General features: G+C 39.6%; 1 protein-coding gene across 9 annotated transcripts; it reads left to right on the top strand.

The window, feature by feature from the left end:
- Positions 1-1,763: 1,763 nt before the first annotated feature.
- On the top strand, positions 1,764-24,062 carry LOC126072110 (zinc finger protein 846-like). Of its 9 annotated transcripts, none has more exons than XM_049876785.1 (8): positions 1,764-1,830; positions 2,243-2,314; positions 4,859-5,088; positions 5,547-5,635; positions 6,261-6,387; positions 6,844-6,924; positions 16,716-16,801; positions 17,303-20,157. In XM_049876785.1, the coding sequence occupies exons 3-8, from the start codon at positions 5,058-5,060 to the stop codon at positions 18,494-18,496; spliced, it is 1,608 nt and encodes a 535-aa protein (XP_049732742.1). In that variant the 5' UTR covers positions 1,764-1,830; positions 2,243-2,314; positions 4,859-5,057; the 3' UTR covers positions 18,497-20,157. The 9 variants fall into 9 exon arrangements, with proteins under 9 accessions (XP_049732742.1, XP_049732740.1, XP_049732739.1 ...); XM_049876787.1 differs by lacking the exon at positions 1,764-1,830 and adding an exon at positions 1,869-1,896 and having other exon boundaries at positions 5,001-5,088; XM_049876783.1 differs by having other exon boundaries at positions 2,243-5,088.
- The last annotated feature ends 274 nt before the right edge of the window (positions 24,063-24,336 follow it).

Below are 24,336 nucleotides of genomic sequence, written 5' to 3'. Positions count from 1 at the left end.
CTTTGGGTTCCTTAATTTGTTGCAGTGACTCACACACAACTCACGAACCATATAAAGAAAATGGCTCATGAGGTTGTGGAGGCTGGCAAGTCCCAAATTCGTGGGTCAGGCGTAGGCTTCTCCTGACCCCTGTGGCTGTAGGGGCTGACAAACTCAAACCAGCAGTTCAGACCACAGGCTGCTGGCTTGAACATGTCAGATGATGGAGGCCTGCAAATTCCAGAATCGGCAGGTCAGACAGCAGGTCTCTGGCTGAAGTCCCAAGAACTGGACGTCAATTGATCATGAGCCAGATGCAGGATCCAGATGCAGAGAGAGAGAGCCTCACCAGAAAACACACATGTATCTTAGCTGCAGGCTACACCTCAGGGAAGGGCATAACTTGAGCAAGGGTGGGATTGAATTCCTCCAGCCTGCAAGGCTGCAAACCAAGACATACCCTACACCAATCCTGCCTCATCAACATGTAGAGGTCAGGATCATAAAATGGAGGACAACCATACAATATTTGGAATCATGGCCCAGCCAAAATGGACACATAACTCCCCAGCCATCACAGGTTCCAAATACCACTATTTGCATAGTCCCACTCAATCATTGTGTGTGGATCACAAAGACCACGGCTACAAGGGCCATATTAAGTAATTCACTGCACCACAATTGTATGGTGTATGAATTACATCTCCAAACAACCAAAAACTAAAGGCCTAAAGAGATTGAATGGGTTAAGGGGATAGACCATTTCATGGCTTGACTTTTTTTTTTTTTTTTCCAAATATGTGCATATCATTGCAAAGGACTGCAGAACCATGGAGGTAGGCAGGTAGAAACGAATTTGGAGGGAATTCTGTTGCCTGTCTAAAGAAGCCTTGGGTCTGATATTCACCGGAACCCCATCTTTCTGGGACAGGCCCCACACAAGGCACGCCCTCTGCGTCGGTCCCTGGGCCTTTGGGTCCGGTCGATATTCTTGAAACCGAGGCCTTGGCCTCAATCACCCCACTGTATTTCAGTTTCTTGTCTAACCTCCCCTATGCCCCTTTCTTAACCACCTTGTTAGCTTGCTTCGCAGAAAAATACCAGTTGTTTCAAGAAACCAAGGCCAGAGTGGTAAACAAGAACCAGCCCGAACCAGATCTGGCTCGCAGACCATGCGCACCCTGGACATGCGAGGTATGACCGTGCGCACACATTTTCTCTGCCTGGAATTACCTATGTGTGAGATTTCCCAGAAAACTGATGAATATGTATAGCTTCCTAGATTAAAATGCCAATAAAGGTTGCAGCCTGGCCCCTGCTCAGGGAGCCAGAGCTGGGCAATCCCCTGGCTCCTTGCATTGGTGCTCTGCAATCAAGTGATTTCTCTTTCCTCAAAGCTCCACGTGTCTCCTCTCTTGGTTTTACAGCGGACCAGGCAGGGACCAACTTGGTCTGGCAACATTCTCAATCAAGTGGGATGCGGATTTCCACAGTCTCTCAACGGAAAGAAGCTGGGAATTTTCTGCTCGTGTCTGAAAAAAGGAAAGCCTAAATTTTTTTTTTTTTTTTTAGTGGCGTAGTGGTTAAATGCTACGGCTGCCAACCAAACGGTCAGCAGTTCAAAACCGCCCGGCGCTCCTTGGAAACTCTACGGGACAGTTCTATTCTTTCCTATAAGGTCGCTATGAGTCGGAATCGACTCCACGGCAACGGGTTTGGTTTTTTTTTTTTTTTTTGGTCAGAAAAAAGCGACTGCTGCCACCTCCTCCCTACCTCACGTAACCTTAATCCCGGTGCTCCAGGGGCCCTGCCCCTTATGCTGTTCGCCTTGCGGTGACCGGAAGCGGCAGTGTAAGTCCGCAAGCCCTAGCGCTTCCGCAGGCGTCAGGGGTCGGTTTCCGCCTCCGTCCGCCTCAGGTGGGATCTGGAGGGAGGGAAGGAGGAAGGGAGGGAGGAGGGTGGGGGAGCGCCCTGGCTCGGAGTTGCTTTCCGGCCGCGCTGGGCGCCGGCGCCTGCGCCTGCTTGGGAGTCGCGGCGCTTCTTCTCGCCGGCCGCGCGCTGGGGGCCTCCCGGCGCAGCTAACGCGTTTCCGCCGAGCGGCCGGGCCTACGCCTATCGCGTCCGCCGAGGCTGGGCTCCGGGCGTCTGTTCCCGGGAGGAGGCAGGTGGGGAAATGCGGCAGGTGCGTTCGCGGGGCCTTTTTCCCCGCTGTAACTCCTTTTTCAAGAACATTTCAAGCACCTTTCTGACTTTTCTCCTGAAGGAATAGCATCCCCACCGTCACCCACGGCCCCAGCGTCCTCTTCTCACCGACGTGGCGATTAAGGCGGATCCGGTGAGTATGGGCAGAGTCCATCTGGCTGTGGGCGTCGGTTATTGAAGTTTGATCAATTATTCTGGTGTTAAAATGCTTTCCTACGTTTGTAGGCTTTGTCGGTTTCTAGAAATAAAACCACGTGTTGCCACAAGCTTTTTTACTAAAGCAGAGCAGGATTACTGAGCTGTTTTCGAGGTCAGTAGCAGCTGAACGTCCCCCCAAGAACTTCACAATGAAGGGATGTCCAAGAAGAAGGAGGGTGCAAACGTCATTGTGCTACTAACAGGAATTAAAATTGTCTTGACTGTAAGATGTGCTTGGACCAAGTGTCCCCCCCCTTACATTTTTAGTTTCAAAATTTCTAAATCAAAGAAAGTTCGAAAGTCCAGTACGGTAAACACCCACATGCCCTTGTTGGTAGCTTGACCATTTGTTAGCATTTGAACTATTGAGAACACAACGATAATGCATGCATGGGACCCTGCTGAAGTGGCCAGGGTTTGAAATGTATGTTGAGTTTTTCCTAAAATTATGATGTTCAAATTGTGTTTGGATCAAAAGTGTACATGAGGGATTAATTTCCGGAGTCCTCTGAAGTGGTTATTTCCCTCTTCTGCTATTTTCCTACCTCAAACCAGCCTTGTGTTTATAACAAATATATTCGTGTATGTAGTACTCCTTATACTTTCATGGAGTTGATTATTTTTTAACTATACTGCTGTGGTGAAATGAGTTCCTTTATGTGGCCTTTCACCTTGGTTCTCGGAAAGACAGCTTGAGTGATTTTTTTCCCCCTAAGTCCTGAGGAGTTACCTTTGCCCTAGTTTACTACTCCTGAGGGTTTGTTACTCTTGTCCAGGTTGATTGACGTTTCCTAGGCAAGCTGTAAACAACTTGGTTTGATACTTTTTGTCTGGTCCTGGGCGGCAGCCTGCCCTGTGATTGGTATGCACCTTGCAAGGATTGGTCAATAGACCATGAAGATGAAGTGAGTTGTAGCCTACTGTGCAAATGAAATATCTGTGGCCTACTGAGAGGGAGTTGGTCAGTTTGTGGCCCTGGTGGGAGTGCCATGCCTTGAAATTGACAAGGATTTTGTGTATTTAAGCAGTTAGCCCCACAGAGGTTTTTCAGACAGAGAAGCAACAAGAAACAGCAGCAGAAAGAGAGAGGGGAGGCAAGGAATCCCCTGAAATAGCTATAACATGGCTTAAGGGGTTGTAACACTGGTGGCAGAGACAGGCCCAGAAGGGACCCAGTGGCAGAGCCAGTGGTGACAGATGGCAGGGCCAAGGGGAGCCTTCCTGAGGGGGCAAAGAAGAGAGGGAGAGAGAGAGGGAGGGAGAGGGATGGGAGCGGGAGAGGGACAGAGGGAGGAGAGACAGACCTGCACGGCCACGAGGGGCTGAGAGAGCTGTCTTTCATTGAAGAAGGGAGGCTTTGCCTTCATGCTTCCTAATCCTGGTCCTGAGTCGTAGCCTGTTGATCCTGATCCCAAGCTGTACTCCGTTACTTCCTTAATAAGCCACTTAACGATAAGTACAGTTTGTGAGTTCTGTGAGATGTTGCATCAAATGCCAAACTCAAACAGGAGAGGAAAGAGTGCTGAGGGGAGGGTGAGTGGGCACTGTCAGGTGGAGTGGTACAGCACCTTGAAGTATGGAAATCTGGGATATATTTGATCTCTGCCTCATGGAATTTGACTTTCTGCTGATTCTTATATTTAAAGTTACTCATACAAGTGCTGATCACCAGCTGATAAATCAGTTATTTGTTGATTACTTCTAATTCCCCCATTAAAATGTGAGATCCTTAAAAGCTGGGACATTTTCTGTGTAGGTCACTGTTCCCTCCATATGACAAGTACATGGCCTGACACAGGGAAGGCCCTTAATAAATACTTGCTGTATGAATGAAGGAATAGGGCATAGTTAAATGACAAAAGGGAGACAAAGCTTCCAAACCCACGCAAACTCCTGGAGCAGGCACCTGGGGCAGTCTGAACTGGGTAAAATTTTCTGTTTTTCTTCTCTCCATTATGCCTAGCAGTGGCCTGGACTGAATTCTGTTCATGTCAGAAACAGCAACTGCTGTAAGAGGTCAAGCTTTTGACAGAGCATTCTGTTTTTACTCCTGAGTCCCACCAAAAAAAAACCGAACCCCCTGCTGTCGAGTTGATTCCGACTTTTAGTGACCCTATAGGACAGAGCAGAACTGCCTGATAGAGATACTAAGGAGTGCCTGGCGGATTCGAACTGCTGACCTCTTGGTTAGCAGCTGTAGCACTTAACCACTACGCCACCACAGTTTCCGCTCCCGACTTGCCACTTCCTAATTGGGTGACTTTGGGCCAGTTACTAATCCAGTCTGAACTCAGTTTTCTCAGCTATTGAATGACAGCATTAATACCCAATTTGGAAGGTTATTAGGACAATTAAAGGGGACTACATATGTAGAGCTCCTAATAGGTGCTCCATAAGTGACAATTGTTATTGATACTTGCATGGTGTAATAGTCAACAGTTTTTAATGGCTGGTCATATGTTTTTATCTATATGGTGAGAGGATAAATGTATGATGTTTGATGACTGAGAAGAAACATTTGTTGCTTAACAATTGATGTTGTGAGCCGGTTGCCCAGACACCAGTGTACTAAGAGAAATCAAGATCAACCTATCAGTTTAAATTTACCATCTTCTCTGAAGTGATCTTCTGAGCAAGAAGTAGAAGATTCAGGAAAATTTCACTACCAGTTTTACAGGATGGCAGCCGTTGATCTGACTCCTGTGTGTGGTAAGTCCTCGTTGGTGGTTCTTTTCAAATACTCTGTTTAGTTCCTTCACTGATAGTGGATCCATTGCTCAGGGGCTGAGCAGTCTTGCTGTGGGCCATTTAAGCTACTGAAATGGGCCAGAGTGTTTATGAGTCAGGTTCTTGGGATTTGTAATGCAAGGAGTGTGTGTGGAGGAGGATAAAATATTCATGAGTTTTACCATGTCTGTCAAATATACCACTACCTCTGTGTGCTTTAATTTCTGTAATTATAACATTTCTGTAGCTATAACCTCTTCGTCATAGCTAGCAAGATCCAGAGAACCCTATTCTGACTTCAGGTAAATCAGAGCTGCTTTGGCTCATTATGGAAGTAGTGTGTGTATGTTATATGCATGGTGTGGAACAGCTTCTAGGCATATAATTGTTGGTATTGTGGATTAGGCTTGGAATTTTATGTTATCATTCTTATTCTTGAGGTCTTCTTTCTTGGGACCCTTTCTGTCTTCATGAGAGGAAAACAGAGGAGAGAAGGATGGTGACTGGGTTGCTAACCGATTCTTATCAGGCAAGTGGAAAGTTGACTTTTCTGCACAACGTCATGCTTGTTTCCATCAGGTAGCCATGTCCCCTTGTAATGTCCCTGAGCTTCTCAAAGCAAATACTACCCTGCTCAGGGAATGAGTCACCTGTTGAAATTCCCCAGGGTCTGTGTTATCTCAGATTGTAGAGTTTACACTGGAAGTGATAATATTATCACAGTATTTGCTAATTCTTTCTGATACTCACTTTGCTTGTTGGCTTATTTTGTCAGATCAGAAGGAAGGAGATGAAGGTGTCTAATCTCAAATTTTTGTGTCACTTGAAATAATTCATCTGTCTTCAGATTTTAGAGTTCTGCAGTGTGCTCAGGACTAACTGCAGCCTGTAAATAGAGGAGGGATAAGATGAGAAGAGCCCACAGTAAAGTTGTGGTAAGATAAGTTCAGTCACGTGTGTGATGCTGGCAAAACCATGTGGCTGCATGAGATCACCAGGCAGTGTGGGTAGCTCGAGAGAAGAAGAAGTTTGAGGATTCAGCCCAGGAGTACTGTCTAGGCTCAGGTCTTCTTTTCTCAATCTGCCATTCATCTTCCTGAGAACAGTGAAGAAAATGGTACTTAGCTGAAGCCTGCCTGTGTGTGATGATTTAGGACTTAGTGACCTTTGAAGATGTGGCTATAGACTTTACCCAAGAGGAGTGGACCTTGCTGGGTGAAATGCAGAGAGATCTCTACAGAGATGTGATGCTGGAGAACTATAGGAACCTGGTCACAGTAGGTAAGGCTGGCATCATTTTTTCCTCTAAGTCTTTTATGGAATATTTCTTATAACTATGTTGTCAAATGGGAATGCAGTGGTAAACAAGATAGACATGGTCTCTGACCTCATTAGTCTTATAGTCCAGTGGCTTCCACGTGAAAATGAAGATTAGTCTAAATAAATAACTTTATGTCCTTTATGGGCTAAAAACCTTAAGTCTTTTTCAGTGTGCATGAGGTTGGGCATGGGTTTCAGGGCTTAGAAATCTCTAACCATTTTAGGGTAAAGAAAATGTGCTTGAAATTTTGCTCCTTTTAAAATAGTTTTACTATTTAATTTTTATAAAAATTTTGCATGACTATTTTGCTGTTCTTAAAGTGAGACTTGACAGACTTCAGAATCTCTGATTGGAAAAGGAAATGTTTGTTATGTATAGCACAATCCTCTTCTTTCACATATCTTTCCCTTGAGCAGGGTACAAATTATGCAAACCTAATCTGATCTCTCGATTGGAACAAGAAGAACTGAGGACCGGGGAGAGAGGAGTCCTGAAGGGTGAGTTTACATGCAGCTACGGTATTATGAAGAGCAGCTCTCGTGTGGGAGAGAGCAGTATGTTTGGAAATGTTACTGAGCAGTCAGTCTTTTTAAGACGTACTCATTTCTTAGAAGGCTGAGGCCATTCATATTCTGAGGTTCTTCAGGTGGTTTTACCTTGCCTTCATCTTGAAATTTCTATTCATCCTCTCAACCTTCTACTGGTCTCTCGGAAAGATCTGTCCAGTTTCCTTGAAAATTTCATTAATTTGCATGTAGCTCTTCTCCCAATACCTTCCTATCTTGTTTTCTTGATTCAGTCTTCTTTTTCTGTACTCTCAGCCTCAATTTTTCAGAATATTATTTTTTGGTAATTACCTATGGTTTTTTTTTTTTTTTTTGGTGGTAAAATATATAAAACAGAAGGTTGAAATTTCAACCATTTTTGCATACAATTTAATAACATTAATTACACTTACCTTGTTGTTCCCCACATTTGTTTTTGTTTGCTGCTGTTGAGTTGGCCCCAGACCAGGGCACCCCATAGTTTCAGAGTAAGAATTGCGCCATAAGATTTTCTTGGGTCCCTGTGAGTCAGAATCTACCCGATGGCGAAGGGTTAATCTTTATAGAAGCAGATCATCAGGTCTTTTCATCCATGGAGCTGCTGGGTGGGTTCAAACCACCAACCTTTGGGTTAGTACCCAATCTCAAACTGCTTGTGCCACCCGGGTTTGTTGCCCACATTTACTACTGTCCGTTTCCAAAGGCTTTACATCTCCTCCAAACAGAAACTCAGTACCCCTTCAGCAATAATTTCCACTGCCTTCGCCTCACTGACTCCTAATAAAGCATTTGTTTTTATGCATGTGTTTATTCTAGGTATTTCATATAAGTGGATCATAGAATAGTTGTCCTTTGTATCTGATAATGTTTCAGCATAATGTTTTCAAGGTTCATCCATATTGTAGTGTGTATCAGAATTTCATTTCTCTTTATGACTGAGTAATATTACATTGTGTATGTATTTTGTTTATCCATTCATTTGTTGATGGACACGCGAGTTTCCACCTTTTGGCTATTGCGAATAATGCTGCAATGAGCATTAGTATACAAGTATCTGTTTGGGTCTCTGCCTTTAGGTCTTTCATACCTAGGAATGGAATTGCTGGGTCATATGGTAATTCTGTTAACTTTCTGAGGAACCGTTAAACTGTTTTTTGTGGTGTGTGAGTCATTTTACAGTTCTGCAATTCGGGAGGGTTTCAATATCTCCATATCCTCACCAACACTTGTTATTTTCCATTTTCCTGAAAATAGCCATCCTAGTGTGAGGTGGTTTCTCATTGTAGTTTTGATTTTCATTTACCTAATGAATTATGCCCCCATGTGCCTGTCAGTTTGTCGTACAGTGGGGGATTGTGTGTTGCTGTGATGCTGAAGCTATGTCACTGGCATTCAGATACCAGCAGGGTCACCTGTGGAAGACAGGTTTCCACTGAGCTTCCAGGCTAAGACAGACTAGGAAGAAGAACCTGGCAGTCTACTTCTGAAAAGAATTAGCCAGTGAAAACCTTATGAATAGCAGTACAACGTTGCCAGAAGGTAAGCCCCTCAGGTTGCAAGGCACTCAAAATATGACTGGGGAAGAGCTGCCTCCTCGAAGTAGAGTTGACCTTAATGACTTGGATGGAATTAAGCTTTTGGGACTTTGATTTGCTGATGTGGTATGACTCAGAATGGGAAATAACAGCTGCAAACATTAATAATTGGAATGTGGAATGTACGAAGTATGAATCTAGGAAAAATGGAAATCGTCCGAAATGGAGCACAAAACATCGATATTCTAGGCATTAGTGAGCTGAAATGGACAGGTATTGGCCATTTTGAATCAGACGGTCATATGGTCTATTATGCCAGGAACAGCAACTTGAAAAGGAATGGTGTTGCATTCATTGTTACAAAGAACATTTCAAGATTTATCCTGAAGTGTAGTGCTGCCAGTGATAGGCCTACACATGCCTATAAGGAAGACCAGTTAATACGACTGGTATTCAAATTTATACATCAATCAATAAGGCCAAAGATGAAGAAATTGAAGGTTTTTACCAACTTCTACAGTCTGAAATTGATCGAACATGCAATCGATATGCATTGATAATTACTGATGATTGGAATGCGAAAGTTGGAAACAGAAAAATGATCGGTAATTGGAAGATACAGCCTTGATGATAGAAACAGTGCTGGAGATCACATGATAGGATTTTGCAAGACAGATGACTTTTTCATTGCAAATACCTTTTTCACCAACATAAATGGCAACTGTACACGTAGACCTTGCCAGATGGAAGAAAGGAATCAAATCAGCTACATCTGTGGAAAGAGATGATGGAAAAGCTCAGTATTATCCGTCAGAACAAGGCCAGAGGCTGACTATGGAACAGACCATCAATTGCTCATGGCAAGTTCAAGTTGAAACTGAAGAAAATTAGAACAGTTCTACGAGAGCCAAAGTATAACCTTGAGTATATCATACCTGAATTTAGAGACCATCTCAAGAATAGATTTGACACATTGAACACCAGTGACCAAAGACCAGATGAGTTGTGAAATGACATCAAAGGCATCATACATGAAAGAAAGCAAGAGATAGTTAAAAAGGTAAGACCAAAATGGATGTCAGAAGAGACTCTGAAACTTGCTCTTGAACGTCGAGTAGCTAAAGCAAAAGGAAGAAATGATGAAATGAAAGAGCTGAACAGAAGATTTCAAAGGGTGGTTCAAGAAGGCAAAGTATTATAATGACAAGTGCAAAGACCTGGCGATAGAAAACCAAAAGGGAAGAACACCCTTGGCATTTCTCAAGCTGAAAGAACGAAGAAAAATTCAAGCCTTGAGTTACAATATTGAAGGATTCTACAGAGAAGATATTAAATGACACGGAAGCATCAAAAGAAGGTGGAAGATACACACAGAGTCACTATACCAAAAGGAACTGGGTGACGTTCAACCATTTCAGGAGGTATCGTATAACCCGGAATTGATGGTACTGAAGGAAGAAGTCTAAGCTGCAGTGAAGGCATTGGCAAAAGGCAAGGATCTGGGAATTGACGGAATACCAGAGTTGTTCAACAAATGGGTGCACTGCTGGAAGTGCTCACTTGTCTATGCCAAGAAACTTGGAAGACAGCTATGTGGCCAAATGACTGGAAGAGATTCATATTTATGCCTATTCCCAAGAAAGGTGATTAAACTGAACGTGGAATTTATGGAACAGTGTCATTAATACCACATGCAAGTAAAATTTTGCTCTAGATCATTCAAAAGTGGTCAGCAGGGAACTGCCAGAAATTCAAGCTGGATTCAGAAGAGGATGTGGAACCAGGGATATCATTGCTGATGTCAGATGGATTCTGGCTGAAAGCAGAGAATACCTGAAAGATGTTTTACTGACCTTTGTTTTACTGACTATGCAAAGGCATATGACTCTGGATCATATCAAATTATGGATAACATTGTGAAGAGTGGGATTCCAGAACACTTAATTGGGTCCGTGAGGAACGTGTACATAGATCAAGAGGCAGTCATTGGATTAGAACGAGGGGATGCTGTGTCGTTTAAAGTCAGGAAAGGTGTGTGTTAGGGTTGTATTCTTTCACCATACTTACTCAGTATGTATGTTGAGCAAATAATCTGAGAGGCTGGTCTATATGAAGAAGAATGGGGCATCAGGATTCGAGGAAGACTCTTTAACAACCTGTGTTATGCAGATGACACAATGGTTGCTGGAGGTGAAGAGGATTTGAAGCGCTTACTGATGGAGATCAAAGACCACAGCCTTTAGTACGGGTTACACATCAGCATAAAGAAAACAAAAATCTTCACAGCTGGACCAATTAGCAACATCGTGATAAATGGAGAAAAGATTGAAGTTGGCTAGGATTTCATTTTACTTGGATCCGCAGTCAACACCCAGGAGCAGCCATCAAGAAATTAAATGGTGCCTTGCATTGGGCAAATATGCTGCAAAAGACCTCTTTCAAGTGTTGAAAAGCAAAGATGTCACCTTGAAGACTAAGGTGCACCTGACCCAAGCCGTGGTGTTTTCAGTTGCTTCATACGCATTCGGAAGCTGGCTATGATGAATAAGGAAGGCAGAAGAAGAACTGATGCCTTTGAATTGTGGTGTTGGCAAAGAATATTGAATATACCAATGACTGCCAAAAGAACGAACAAATCTGTCTTGGAAGAAGTACAACCAGGATACTTTTTAGAAGGAACATAATGAGACCCCGTCTCGCTTTGGACATGTCATCAGTAGGGATCAGTCACTGGAGAAGGACATCATGCCTGGTAAAGTAGAGGCTCAGCAAAAAAGAAAACCCTTAATGAGATGGATTGACACAGTGGCTGCAACAGTGGGCTCAAGCATAACAGGCATTGTGGGGATGGTGTGGCACTGGGCAGTGTTTCATTGTTTGTCCTAGGGTCTCTGTGAGTCAGAACTGACTCAACGGCACCTAATAACAGTGACTAATGACGTTGAGTATCAGTTCATGTGCTTATTGTCCATTTGTGTAAGTTCTTTGGAGAAATGTTCAAGTCTTTTGTTCATTTTTTAATTGGGTTGTCTTTTTGTTCAGTTGTAGAAGTTCATTATATATCTTGGATATTAAACCCTTAACAGGTATATGGCCCCTAAATATTTTCTGCCGTTCTGTAGGTTGTAGCTTCATTTTTTTTGATAATGTCCTTTAATGCACATTTTTCATTTTAATGAAGCCCAATTTGTATATATTTTTTTCCTTTGTTGCTCATGCTTTTGATGTGGCATCTAAGAATGCATTGTCAAAAACAGGATTTTGAAGTTTTACTTTATGATCTTTTGTAAGAGTTTTATGGTTTAGTTTTCTTATTTACTTTGTTGATTCAAACCCTGGTGGCGTAGTGATTAAGTACTACAGCTGCTAACCCAAGGGTTGGCAGTTCAGATCCGCCAGGCACTCCTTGGAAACTCTACGGGGCAGTTCTGCGCTGTCCTATAGGGTTGCTATGAGTCGGAATCGACTCGACGGCACTGGGTTTGGTTTTCGTTTGTTGATTCATTTTGAGTTAATTTTTGTATATCCTGTGAGGCATGGGTCCAGCTTCATTCTTTTGCATTTGGAGATCTCGTTGTCACAGCACCATTATTGAGGAGCCTGTTCTTTGCCCAGTGAATGGACTTAACATCTTTGTTGAAAATCAACTGAACAAGAATGTATAGGTTTATTTCTGGACTCTCAATTCTATTGGTCTGTATGTCTGTTGTTACACCAATTTCAGACTGTTTATTACTGTAGCTTTATAGTACGTTTCGAAATCAGAAAGTATGAGTCCTACTTTGTTCTTCATTTTCAAGACTGTTTAGGCTATTCAGGATTCTTTGCCTTTCCATATGAATTGAGGATTGAATTTTCCATTTATGCAAAAAAGACGGAATTTTATAGGGATTGCATTGAATCTGTAGATTCCATGGTATTGACATTTTAACAGGATTAAGCCTTCGAATCCATCAGGACAGAATGTCTTTCCATTTATTTTTGTGTTCTTTCATTCAGCAATGTTTTATACTTTACAGTGAGTAAGTCTTTCACCTCCCTGGTTGAATTTATTCCCAGGTATTTTATTCTTTTAGATGTTATTGTAAATGGGATTGTTTTCTTAATTTCTTTCTTCACATTGTTCATTGCTGGTGTATAGCAGCACAACTAATTTTTGTTTTGACCTTGTATCCTACCACTTTTCTAAATTTGTTTATTCTACTTGCTTTCTTGTGCATTCTTTGGGATTTTTTTCTATGTAGGATCATGTCTCCAAATAGCAATAGTTTTACTTCTTCTTTAACAATTTGGGTATTGGTCTGTAGTTTTTTAATTCTTGTGATATCTTTATTTGGCTTTCATATCGCATAATGCAGGGCTCATAGCATATATTAGGAAGTATTTCCTTCTGTTTTTTTTTTTTTCCAGAAGAATTTGTGTTAATTCTTTTAAGTGTCTTGTAGAATTTTTCAGTGAAATTTCCTGACCTTGGCCTTTTCTTTATTGGGAGGTTTCTGATAACTGGTTCAGTCTTTTTACTTGTTTTAGATCTATTCAGATTATTTCTTCTTGATGCAGTTTCAGTAGTTGGTGTCTGTATAGGAATGTGCCTAGTCCATCTAGGTTTTCTGGATTCTTGGCGTATAATTATTCATAGTATTCTCTTGTGATTCTTTTTATTTTTGTAAGTCCTGTTGTAATATTTGCACTTGCATTTATGATTTTAGTAATTTGCATATTTTTTTTCTTGGTCAATCTAGGTAAAAGTTTATCAATTTTTTTTAAAGAACCAACTTTTAGTTTCATTGATCCTGTTGTTTTTGTACTCTGTTTCATTTATCTTCACTGTAATATTTATTGTTTCCTCCCTTCTAGCTTTGGGCTTAGCTTGCTCTTGTTCAGTTTCTTAAGGTATAAAGTTAGGTTACTGATTTGGGATCTTTCTTACTTTGAATGTAGGCATTTACAGTTAGAAATTTCCCTCCGAGCACTGCATTTTCTTCATCCCATAAATTTTCATGTTATATACTCATTTGTGTTTACTGCAGTGTGTTTTATAATTTCACTTGTAATTTCCTTTTTCATCCTTTGGTTTTTTAAAGAATGTGTGTTGTTTAATTTCCACGTATTTGTGCATTTTCCAGTTTTTCTTCTCTTCCTGATTTCTTATTCCATTGTGGTAGAAGAAGATACTTTGTATGACTTCAGCCTTTTAAAATTTTTAGTCGCTTTTTGTGGCCTAACGTGTGGCCTATTCTAAAGAATGTTCCATGTGTGTTTAAGAAAAATGTGTATTCTGCTGTCTTTGGGTGGAATGTTCTATGTATGTACTTTAAGTTTAGTTTATAGTGTTGTTCAAGTGTTCAATTTCTTACTGATTTTCTTTCTAGTTCTGTCCATTATTGGAAGTGGGATATTGAGGTCTTCAACAAATACTGTAGAACTGCCTTCTCCCTTCAATAATGTCAATAATTAATATATTTTAGGGCTCTGTTAGGTGCACATGTATTTATAATCGTATATTTTTGATGGGTTGACACTTTTATCAATATATGTTATTTCTTGTAGCAATTTTTGACTTAAAATCTGTTTTGTCTGATATTAGTCTAGCCACTTACCTCTCTTATGCATGGTTTATCTTTTCCATCCTCTTACTTTCAGTACGTATGTGTTTTTGAAGCTAACATGAGTCTCTTGTAGACAGCATGTAGTTGGATCATTTTTTAAAAAATTTTATTCAGCCGATCTCTGCCTTTTGATTGGGGAGTCTGTTGTGTTTACATTTAATTGATGATAAGAGAGAACTTCGGACATTTTGATGATTTTCTTCTATGTGTTATATATCATGTTTGTTCCTCAATTTTTCCATTATATTCTTTTGCAATGATTTTCCTTAGAATACTGTTTTGATTCCCTTTCCTTTCTTTTTTTTTGTATATTTTTAAGCTTTTTTTCTTAGTGGTTATCTTGGGTACTATTAATTAACAACTTCATGACAATCAATTGTGAATTAATTCCATCTTAGTAGTATTCAAAAATTCTGCTTGTATAGCTCCATTCCGCCTTTCTGTTGTTGTCTCAGATTACTTCTTTCTACATTGTATGTCAATTAACATAGGCGTACAACTTTTGTTTTATGCCTTTGTCTTTTAAATCATATAGGAAATAAAAAGTTACAAACAAAAAATACAACTATACCGACCTTTATATTTATTTATGTAGTTATTTTTATTGATGTTTTTTAATTCTAGTGTCATTTCATTCTGAAAGGCTCCCTTTAGCATTTCTTGTAGGGCAGGTCTGTGAGCATCATACTTCCTCAGCATTTGTTTATCTGAGAATATTTTAATTTCGCCTTGTGTTTTTGAAGGATAATTTTGTCTAATACAGGTTTTTTAATTGACAGGTCTTTTCTTTCAGCAGTTTAAATAACGTTCCACTGCCCTCTGGCTTCTGTTGTTTCTGATGAGAAATCCACCATCACTACTACTGAGTATCCCTTGTACGTGATGAGTCACTTCTCTCTGGCTGCTTTCAGGATTGCCTTCTTGGTTTTGGCTTTTGACTAACTATGTCTCAGTATGGATCTCTTTGAGTTTATCCTGCTTGGATTTTGTTGCACTCTTGGATATGTAGATTTATGTGTTTTATGAAATTTGGAAAGTTTTTGGCTATTATTTCTTCAAATATTCTTTCTACCCCTTTCTGTCTCTATCTGGGACTCTATTATGCATATGTTAGTACACTTGATGGTAGGTAGCTCATAATTCTCTTAGGATCTGTTCATTTTTGTGCATTCTTCTACCTTTCTGCTGCCGAGACTGGATAAACTCAGTTGATCTCTCTTCAAGTTTACTGATTCCTTCTATTTTTCTATTGCCTGCTCAAATCTGCTTTTGAACCCTGTAGTGAATATTTCATTTCACTTGTTTTTAGCTCCAGAATTTCTATTTCGTTTCTTTTTGTAATTTCTATTTCTTTGTTTTGATGAGATGTCATTTTCCTGGGTTTTTTTTTTTTTTTAGTTCTTTGTCCTTATTTTCCTTTAGCTCTTTCATCATATTTAAGGAACTTGATTTCAAGTGTTGGTCTGCTAAGTCCAGTACCTTGACTTAACTCAGGGACAGTTTCTGTTAGTAATTTTTATGTGTTTATTTACACGACTCAACTTTTTTTTGAAAACTAGACATCTTGAATAATACAATATGGCAGTTCTTGAAATCTGTCTCTCCCTTCTCCCCAGGATTTGCGGTTGCTGGTTGAGTGGGTTGGTGTTTGTTTAGTGAATTTTCTATGCTGTTTTTGTAAAGTCTTTGTTCTTTGTGTGTGGCCTCTAAAACACGTGTTCCATTAGCTTAGTTTTCATGAATGCCTGGTGCCAAGAAAATAAAAATACTCTCAGTCTTTGCTCATTGGCTCTGTGTTGGAGCTCTGAGGCAGGCTGTTTACAACTTTCTCTTTAGTGTTCACTTCCTGCTTGCGTAGACCTTGAATGTCTACCAGACTGGAAAGCTTTAGATCTTAAAGGTCTTTTCTGATCATGAATATATCTTTGGGCATGCGTGTAATCTTGATCCCCTGGTATATGTTGGAGCTTTTAAAAGCCCTACTTCCTCACATATCAACATTCTCAACCTCTTGCTTCCCAGGCCTTTAGGTCTGTTGATTGTCCTGTTTTCCATTTCCCTGACTGCTTTTGCTAGTGTTTGCCTTTTAAATGCTTGGAAAAGCCACACGGGAAGCTGCCTCAGTCCTGGAATTCTTTGAGGTGGGTGAATCAAAGGCAGATCTTTGCACTGGTCCATGAGGAAGTTGCCAGTAGGGTTGCACCACACAACCCAATTCTTTGAGAACGAGGTTCATATTTCTCCTCCTGGCACTAACAGCCTGCACCAGGAACACAGTTTAGTATCTTTACAGCCACATTTGATACAGGAAGTGATGATAAACGGTCAATTTAAAATGCAACAGCACTCTCTTACCACAGTGTGCCCTTCTTTCTTCCTTTTGTGTTCCCTTGGTTGTTATAACTATTTTACTGGAGTCCAGAGTTACACAAAAGTTGACTCTGACAGCTTTTCCCACCTTGTTAGTTGTTTTATGGAAGGAGAGCATCCAGGAGTTTGCTACTCCACCATTTTTGATGACATTCCCTATGCCATATGTTTTTAAACAACTGCATCCCACAGTTTTTCTCTAAAGCTAAATTTTTCTATTTTGTTTCAGAATTGTATTTGCAGTTCAAAAGCAGGAAAGCATCCATACTTCATCGAGGTATTTCTGTGCAAAACACATCAAATGGGATAGAATTGGTAAGATTTACAAGGGATCATTCCTTTCTTCTGTATTAGGAATAGAAGCACAAAATCCATGAGAATTTTATGAGGCAAATGGCATTTATCCAGAAAAAAAGCAGAGCCTCTAGAAAGAGATTCTGAGTATCATATATTTGGGAAGTATGCTAAACTTACTTGAACCCTATTTTTTCTCAGAGATTCCAGAAGTACACCTCTCCATATATGTAACTCCAGTATTCAGATTTTGATACCTAATTTAATCAAAACAATTATCAGACATTCTAAGGAGCTCTGTGGAAATAAAAATACAACGCACACTCCCGCCCTTATAGTCAGCTTATTCAATGTAAAATAACCAAAAACGAAGATAGGAGGAACTCTGTACATACGGTGAAATGGTAAAAACTTCAATCATTATAATGTTTCATTTATATAACAGTTGTGATGGGGGAGAAATTTTATTACCATAGTGAACTTGAGAAAGTCTTTAGTCATCATTTTTCTCTTAATCAACAGGAGAGCAGCAGTGCTGGAGAGAAACTGTATGACTCTAACCAATGTGGAAAAGCCTTTAGTGAACACTCAGGTCTTAGGACTCATATGAAAACCCGTGTTAGAGAGAAAATATCTCTGGATAATCGGAGTGGAAAAGACTTCAGAAAGAATTTTATTCATATTCTGCACAAGAAAATCCATGTTGGGGAGAAACTTGAGTTTTTTCAACATGAAAAAGTCTTCACTCAGCTTCCAAATCTTACTGGGCACAAGAAAACTCATACACAAGAGGAAATGTGTGAAGGCAAAGACCGTGGGAGAACCTTTGCTAATCAGTCATACCTTAAGGTACTTCTGAAATCTCACATTGGAGAAAAAGTTTATGCATGTAAGGAATGTGGGAAAACCTTCACTAATTCCTCTGACCTTATAGAACATATAAGAATTCACAGTGGAAAGAAGCCCTACATATGTATGGAATGTGGGAAAGCCTTTACTCGTTCTACAGGACTTACCTTACACATACAAATTCACAATGGAGAAAAACCATTTCAGTGTAAGGAATGTGGGAAAGCTTTCATTCATTCTTCGTACCTTACAAAACACATAAGAATTCACAGTGGAGAGAAGCCTTATGTCTGTAGGAAATGTGGGAAAGCCTTTGCTCGGTCCTCAGGACTTAAGTTACACATCAGAACTCACACTGGAGAAAAACCATATGAATGTAAGGAATGTGGGAGAGCCTTCACTAGTTCCTCACACCTTACAGAACATACAAGAATTCACAGTGGAAAGAAGCCCTACATATGTCTGGAATGTGGGAAAGCCTTTACTCGATCCACAGGACTTATTTCACACATACAAATTCACAATGGAGAAAAACAATTTGAATGTAAAGAATGTGGGAAAACTTTCCTTCATTCCTCATACCTTACAAAACATATAAGAATTCACAGTGGAGAGAAGCCCTATTTATGTAAGGTATGTGGGAAGGCCTTCAATCGTTCCTCAGGACTTGTTTTACACACGCGAACACACACTGGAGAAAAACACTATGAATGTAAGGAATGTGGGAAAACCTTTAATAATTATTCAATGCTTAATGAACATGTAAGAACTCACACTGGAGAGAAGGCCTATGAATGTGAAGAACATGGGAAAGCATTTACTTGTTCCACACATCTTAACATGTACATGCGAACTCACACTGGGTAAAAGCATTGTAAGTGTAAGGAATGTTGAAAGCATTTAGATATTCCACATGTCTTAATATTTATATGTAAACCGAGATTGGAGAGAAACCCTATTAATGTAAGGAACGTGGGAAAACCACTCGATCTTCCACACTTGCTAAACATCTTAAGAACTAAGCCATGTGAAAAATTCTTGTAAGTATTCCTGAGACCTTAGTATACACATCTAAACTCATCTGAAAAAAGACCTTATGAAAGTAAAGGATGGCAGAAATCTTCACTCAGTTTTCACTTGTACATAATATGTAGGAACTTACCATGAACAGAAATGTTATTAATTCAAAGAATGTGGGAGAGCAGTACAGATGTGTAAGAACTTGAGAGAAACCTGGTTTTAAGACATGGGAAAGTCTGTTTTAAACATTTTACACCTAAAATTACAGCAAAAGCCTTACGAAGTTAAGAATGAGATAAAACCTTTATTTCATATACATTAATAGCACATGAGAACTAACACTAGAGAAATACCTCTGTACGTTACAAAAACAGTAAATCCTTTACGTAGTGCTCAGGATTAATATGCACATAAGGATACATACTGGTATAAAATTCTGTGAATGTGTGAAGGATAAAGGAAGACCTTTTTTAAGTATTCAACATTTAAGAACTCAAAATGTAAAGATGTCATATAAATGTAAGCAATTTAGGAAAACTTTCAGAAATTCCTTACAACTTAATGTACTTCAGAAAATGTATGAATGTAAAAAATACGAAAAATCCTTCAGGTGTTAGTGGATGAGAACTTGAAGTTGAGAGAATCTGTATGAAAGTAAGATATGGAAAAACTTTAGTTCTGCTTTATGTTGATATTCTTAGATGATCTCATGGAGAAAAATATTATGAATGTTAGCAATATGGAAATGCCCTTTTTTATCTTTAGTAATTTGCACTGGAGAGAAACTGGTTGTAGGGAATGTGGGAAATACTTCATCCATTGTTTAAATCTTAATGTACATGTGAAAGCCAATACTGGAAAGAAGCTGTATGAGTGTAATAATGTAGGAATGTTTTTAGTTAATTCACAGCCCTAAAAGGATGTGGACAGGGATGGATCATCCAATAGGCAAGGTAAGCACGGTGCTTACCTTACTTACCAGGTCATCTGTAGTGAACAATTTCACATTTTTTACCACGCCAGATACTCTGCTTTCTAGGTATAGCTGGCATCTCTCTCCCTCCCAACCCCACCGCACCTTCCTACAGAATCAAAGCCTCTCTTCAGATTTATGGTTCCTAACAGGGATGGATTACCTGGGAAGCAAAGTAAGCATGGGCTGACTGTATTTACTTATCTGTAGTGAACAACTTCGCATGGTTTTTACCATATGTGAAGTTGTTCACTACAGATTAGTAAGTAAGCACAAGTCAAGCCTGTGCTTACCCTGCTTATTGGATAATCCAGCCCTGAATGTGGAAAATACTCATTAGAAGGATGAACTATGAATGTTCAGGAATTTGGGGGAAGCTTTCAGGTACTGTTCTTTACTTACTGTACACAGAGAACTTGTATTGGAGGAGAAATCAAAAATAAATGACATGAAAATGAGAATGTCTTTCTGTGTGTCTTATCCTTAAGGGAAATATCTGGACTCTTAATTTCCTGTGGTAATTTTATGAAGTTTAATTGCTTTTAAAAGGCTTGAAGTAAACTTTTTAGTAAATTACATTTCATATAATGGTGTTTTCATTTTGGCTCAGCTCTAAACACTTTCTCATTTACATAATGTCTTAGATGAACTCTGGGTTATTAGGGAGTGTTTTATTTGGCAGTATGGTATCTTGTAAATGCTTTTTAGTACTGCTTTCTGATTTCTTTGTTAACAGGTCATGGAATGGTATGGTATTTTTTTGTTAACGGAAAAAATTTCTTTGGCCTTGTATGGAAAATAGTATACATAGAATCCAAGTTCATAGTTCTAAAAAATCCTGTGTGTCAGCTTTGCTTGGGTTTATGGGAGGTTATAGCCCAACGTACTGACTAGCGAGAAGTAGAGAGAAATCATTGCTGTGAGTTCCTGGAAAGCTGTTGGACGTGGGACAGCCTCATCAGGCAGTTATACTTGACACTTCCCTCTTCTCTCCTGGAAATCAGAAATAGTTCATGGAGTTGGGATGGTAAGTTTTGTGCTCTGAGGACAAAAGCCACAGACAATTACAGTTGAGCTTAAAAAAACAGTGATACTTCCGCCCGTGGTGTCTTTGCATCAGCCATTGGATTGTTTGTTTCTGAACTTTTTGCTGCTTGAGAAAAATGGTCTTTATTGGGCTGAGGATATACATTTGTTGTGAGTAATCAGTGTATAAATGGCACTTAAATCTGTGCGATCAGATGCTTTTCCCTGAAGATTAATTCTAGGACACATAACTTTGGTGGTTGGGGACATGGGAGGAGTAGCAAATAAATTGAGAAGTAACGAGTGGCTCATGAGATAGGAAGAGAATTATGATTGGTATGTATGAATGTAAGGAAAGGAGCAGACAGTGATCAAGTGTACCAAATGGTGATTTGGTGAGTTAAATGAGAATTTGTGATTTGGTCATGAAAGTCATTGGGGACTCTTTTTAAAGCTGATTCTGTGCAGCAGGGTGGGAAAAGTTCTCCAATTGTTATAGATTCTGGAGGAAAGAGGATAGGATTTGGAGATAATAAAGATAGCCACTCTTGTTTGACATTAAAGTCTATTCAACTTTGCATTGGTATTAGTTTTCTATTGCTGTTGTAACAAATTACCAGAAATATAATGGTGTAAAACAATAAACATATCTTAATGGTTCTTGAAGTCATAAATCTGAAATGGATTTCACTGGGCTAAAATCAAGGTGTTGGTAGAACTGCATTCCTTTCTGGAGGTTTTAGAGGAGAATCCATTTCCTTTTCCACCTTTTAGAAGTAGCCTACATTCCTTGGCTCATGGCCCCCTTCCTCCATACAACATCAATCCAAATCCTTGCCACCATCTCTTACTGTCTCCCTCTTTTAAGGATCCTTTTGATTTTGTTGGGCCCACCTGCATAATCCAGGTTAATCTCTCTATATTAAGGTCAGCTGATTATTGTTAGTGTGTGTTGCTGAGTTGATTTTGACTCACAGCAACCCCACAGGACAGAGTAGAGCTGCCCCGTACCGTTTTCTAGGCTGTAATCTTTACAAAAGCAGATTGCCATGTCTTTTTTCCTGTGGAGCAGCATGTGGGTTTGAACCGTGGATCTTTCCGTTAGCAGCCTAACCGTTATGTCAGCAGTGCTCCTTGGTCAGCTGATGAGCAATTTTAATCCCTTTTACAACCTTAATTCTTGGTGGTCATGTAATCTCACGTATTTGTGGGTTCCGGGTATTAGTATGTGGATATCTTTGGGGAGCTGCTATTCTGCCTACCATAATCATTCATATGTTTATGTACTTTTAAAATACTGTTATTTTCAACCTTTCTGGTTTTAGTTATTTTGAGTATGGACATTTAATAAGATTTTGAAGTCTAATTTGAAGTGTCAGTTTACATGTTAAATCACATGTGCTCTGATACTAATGAAGTGTTATTTCTGCCACCTTATTCTGCTCATTCTATGTTTTTTTCCTATGCTTAAGAAATTCGGTAATTATAGCATACATACAGGGATAGGGTCACTGTGAGACAATCAATTTGATGGCATTGGGATTTTTTTTTTTTGTATACAGGAAATTATATGAAAATACATGGAAAAAAAAAACCCCAAACCCATTGCTGTCGAATCTTTTTGGAAGCAGATCACAAGGGCTTCTGCAGCGATGTTCATTGGGTTTGAACTGCCAACCTTTAGATTAGTTGAGGGCAAACTGTATGTGCCACCCAGGGACCTTTATGAAAATGCGTAAGTACTGTTAACAAAGAACAAAATACTGAGCCCCTAGATAAACTTTGCAGACCAAGAAATAGATTACTTGATCCATGAGTTTCTGTCCCATTGCATCACATTTTTCTATCTAAAAGGAATCTCTTTTGAACTTTGTTAGCTGTTTACCTTTCTACATAGCTTTTATATGTATATATCCCATTTTATCTGTATCCCGTAATGAGGTATTACTCCTTATGTGATTTTAAAAACTATGAAAGTTACTGTTACTTACGTCTGCCTCTGTAATTTGTTTCATCTGTACATGTTCAACCTTATTATGTCATGACTATGTTTTTCCAAAGTGGTTGTGAGATAGTATCTCATGGTGGTTTTAATTTGCCTTTCCCTGATCAGTGATGTTTGTGAACACTTGGAAATGCTTTCGCTGTTTTTTTTTTTTTTTAAAAGAAATACCTGGTCATGTCTTTTTAACCTTTTTTTTAGGCTTTTTGTTAGATAATGTGATAGACATCATTTGTGAATTACATGATTGCAGTATTTTCCATTTTGTGTTTTTACTTTGGTTATGGTATTTTAAGGAAAAGGATTTCATTTTGGCATAGATGATGTGATGGTTCAGATTGTCCACTTGGTGGGGCCATGATTCTAGGTGTTTATATGTGATACTGCCATGATAGAGTGTGCTTTGAGTAGCCAATCAGTTTGAAGGGTGTTTCCTTGGAGGTGTGGCCTGCATCCAAATATAAGCAGATGTTCTGGCTTTTTTGCTCACTCTGGATCCTGCAGCTGCTTCCTCTTTGTCTGACCTCCAGCTCTTGGGACTTGAGCTACCAGCTTATCTGTAGACCTTAGGATTCGTCCATCTTCACAGCCTAAGGGCGGGAGCCCTGCTCACCGACCTGCTGATCTTGGGTTCGCCAGCCCTTGGCTAAGCAAATTGAGAGAAGCCTCTATCCCGATCCATGGACTTGGGACATCCCAGCCTCTACCATTGCATGAGCCGTTTTCTTGATATAAATCTCTCTATATATTTACATGCTTTACTGGTTTTGCTTCTCTGGAGAACCCAGCCTAAGACATTTCTGGTGTAGTAAGTAGAGGAGAGATACACCAAATCTTAACAGGGAAGATATTATTAGATCAATATGCTAAAGGTATTATACTAAAAGAAATAAATTGGTGTTACGGAAATATCAATCCTTTACCCTCATCCACTGTCATGTATTGAATTGTGTCCCCCCAAAATATCTGTCAGCTTGGCATGATTCCCTTGTATGGTTCTATGTCTACCATTTTACCATCTGATATGATTTCCCTGTGTGTTGCAAATCCTATAATAAGGTGGATTAGTGGCAGTTATACTGATGAGATCTACAAGATTAGATAGTGTCTTAAACCAATCTCTTTTCAGATGTAAAGGAGAGAAGTAAGCAGAGAGACAAAGGAACCTCATACCATAAAGAAAGCAGTGCCATGAGCAGAGCACATCCTTTGGACCTGAGGTTGAGATGCTCCCAGACCATGGGAAGACTGAAGATGAGGACTTTCCTCCAGAGCCAACAAAGACAGCCTTCCCCTGGAGCTGGTGCCCTGAATTAGGACTTCTAGCTTACTGGACTGTGAGAATAAACTTCTCTTTGTTAAAGCCATCCACTTGTGGTATTTCTGTTATAGCAGCACAGGATGACTAAAACACCTGGGTAGAGGTTACATTATGATTACTACTTTTTGCTGTTTGTTGTAATTTAATAAAGGAAGTTTATAAAAATGAACTTTATCAAGTTAAAAGAGAACAGCAAAATGAACATAATGAATAAAAATATAAGCAGAACTAATTAGAAAAAGAGAACTCAATACCAAAAGGTAGTTGTTACAGATTGAATTTTGTCGCCTCAAAAGATACACTCAAGTCCTAACCTTTACATCTGTGAATGTGAACTTGTTTGAAATAGAGTTTTTCTTTTGTTA

The sequence above is a fragment of the Elephas maximus genome, chromosome 3 (genome assembly GCF_024166365.1).
Source record: "Elephas maximus indicus isolate mEleMax1 chromosome 3, mEleMax1 primary haplotype, whole genome shotgun sequence".
Taxonomy (NCBI): Eukaryota; Metazoa; Chordata; class Mammalia; order Proboscidea; family Elephantidae; genus Elephas; species Elephas maximus.
The sequence above is the reverse complement of the archived record's forward strand: the minus strand, read 5'-3'. Positions and strand labels throughout refer to the sequence as shown.

Coding starts and splice junctions, on each gene's coding strand:
- LOC126072110 (XM_049876785.1), top strand. CDS start 5,058: ATGGCAGCCGTTGATCTGACTCCTGTGTGTG. Junction 5,636..6,260: donor TGCTAACCGATTCTTATCAG/GCAAGTGGAAAG, acceptor GTGATGATTTAG/GACTTAGTGACCTTTGAAGA. Junction 6,925..16,715: donor GGAGAGAGGAGTCCTGAAGG/GTGAGTTTACAT, acceptor ATTTTGTTTCAG/AATTGTATTTGCAGTTCAAA.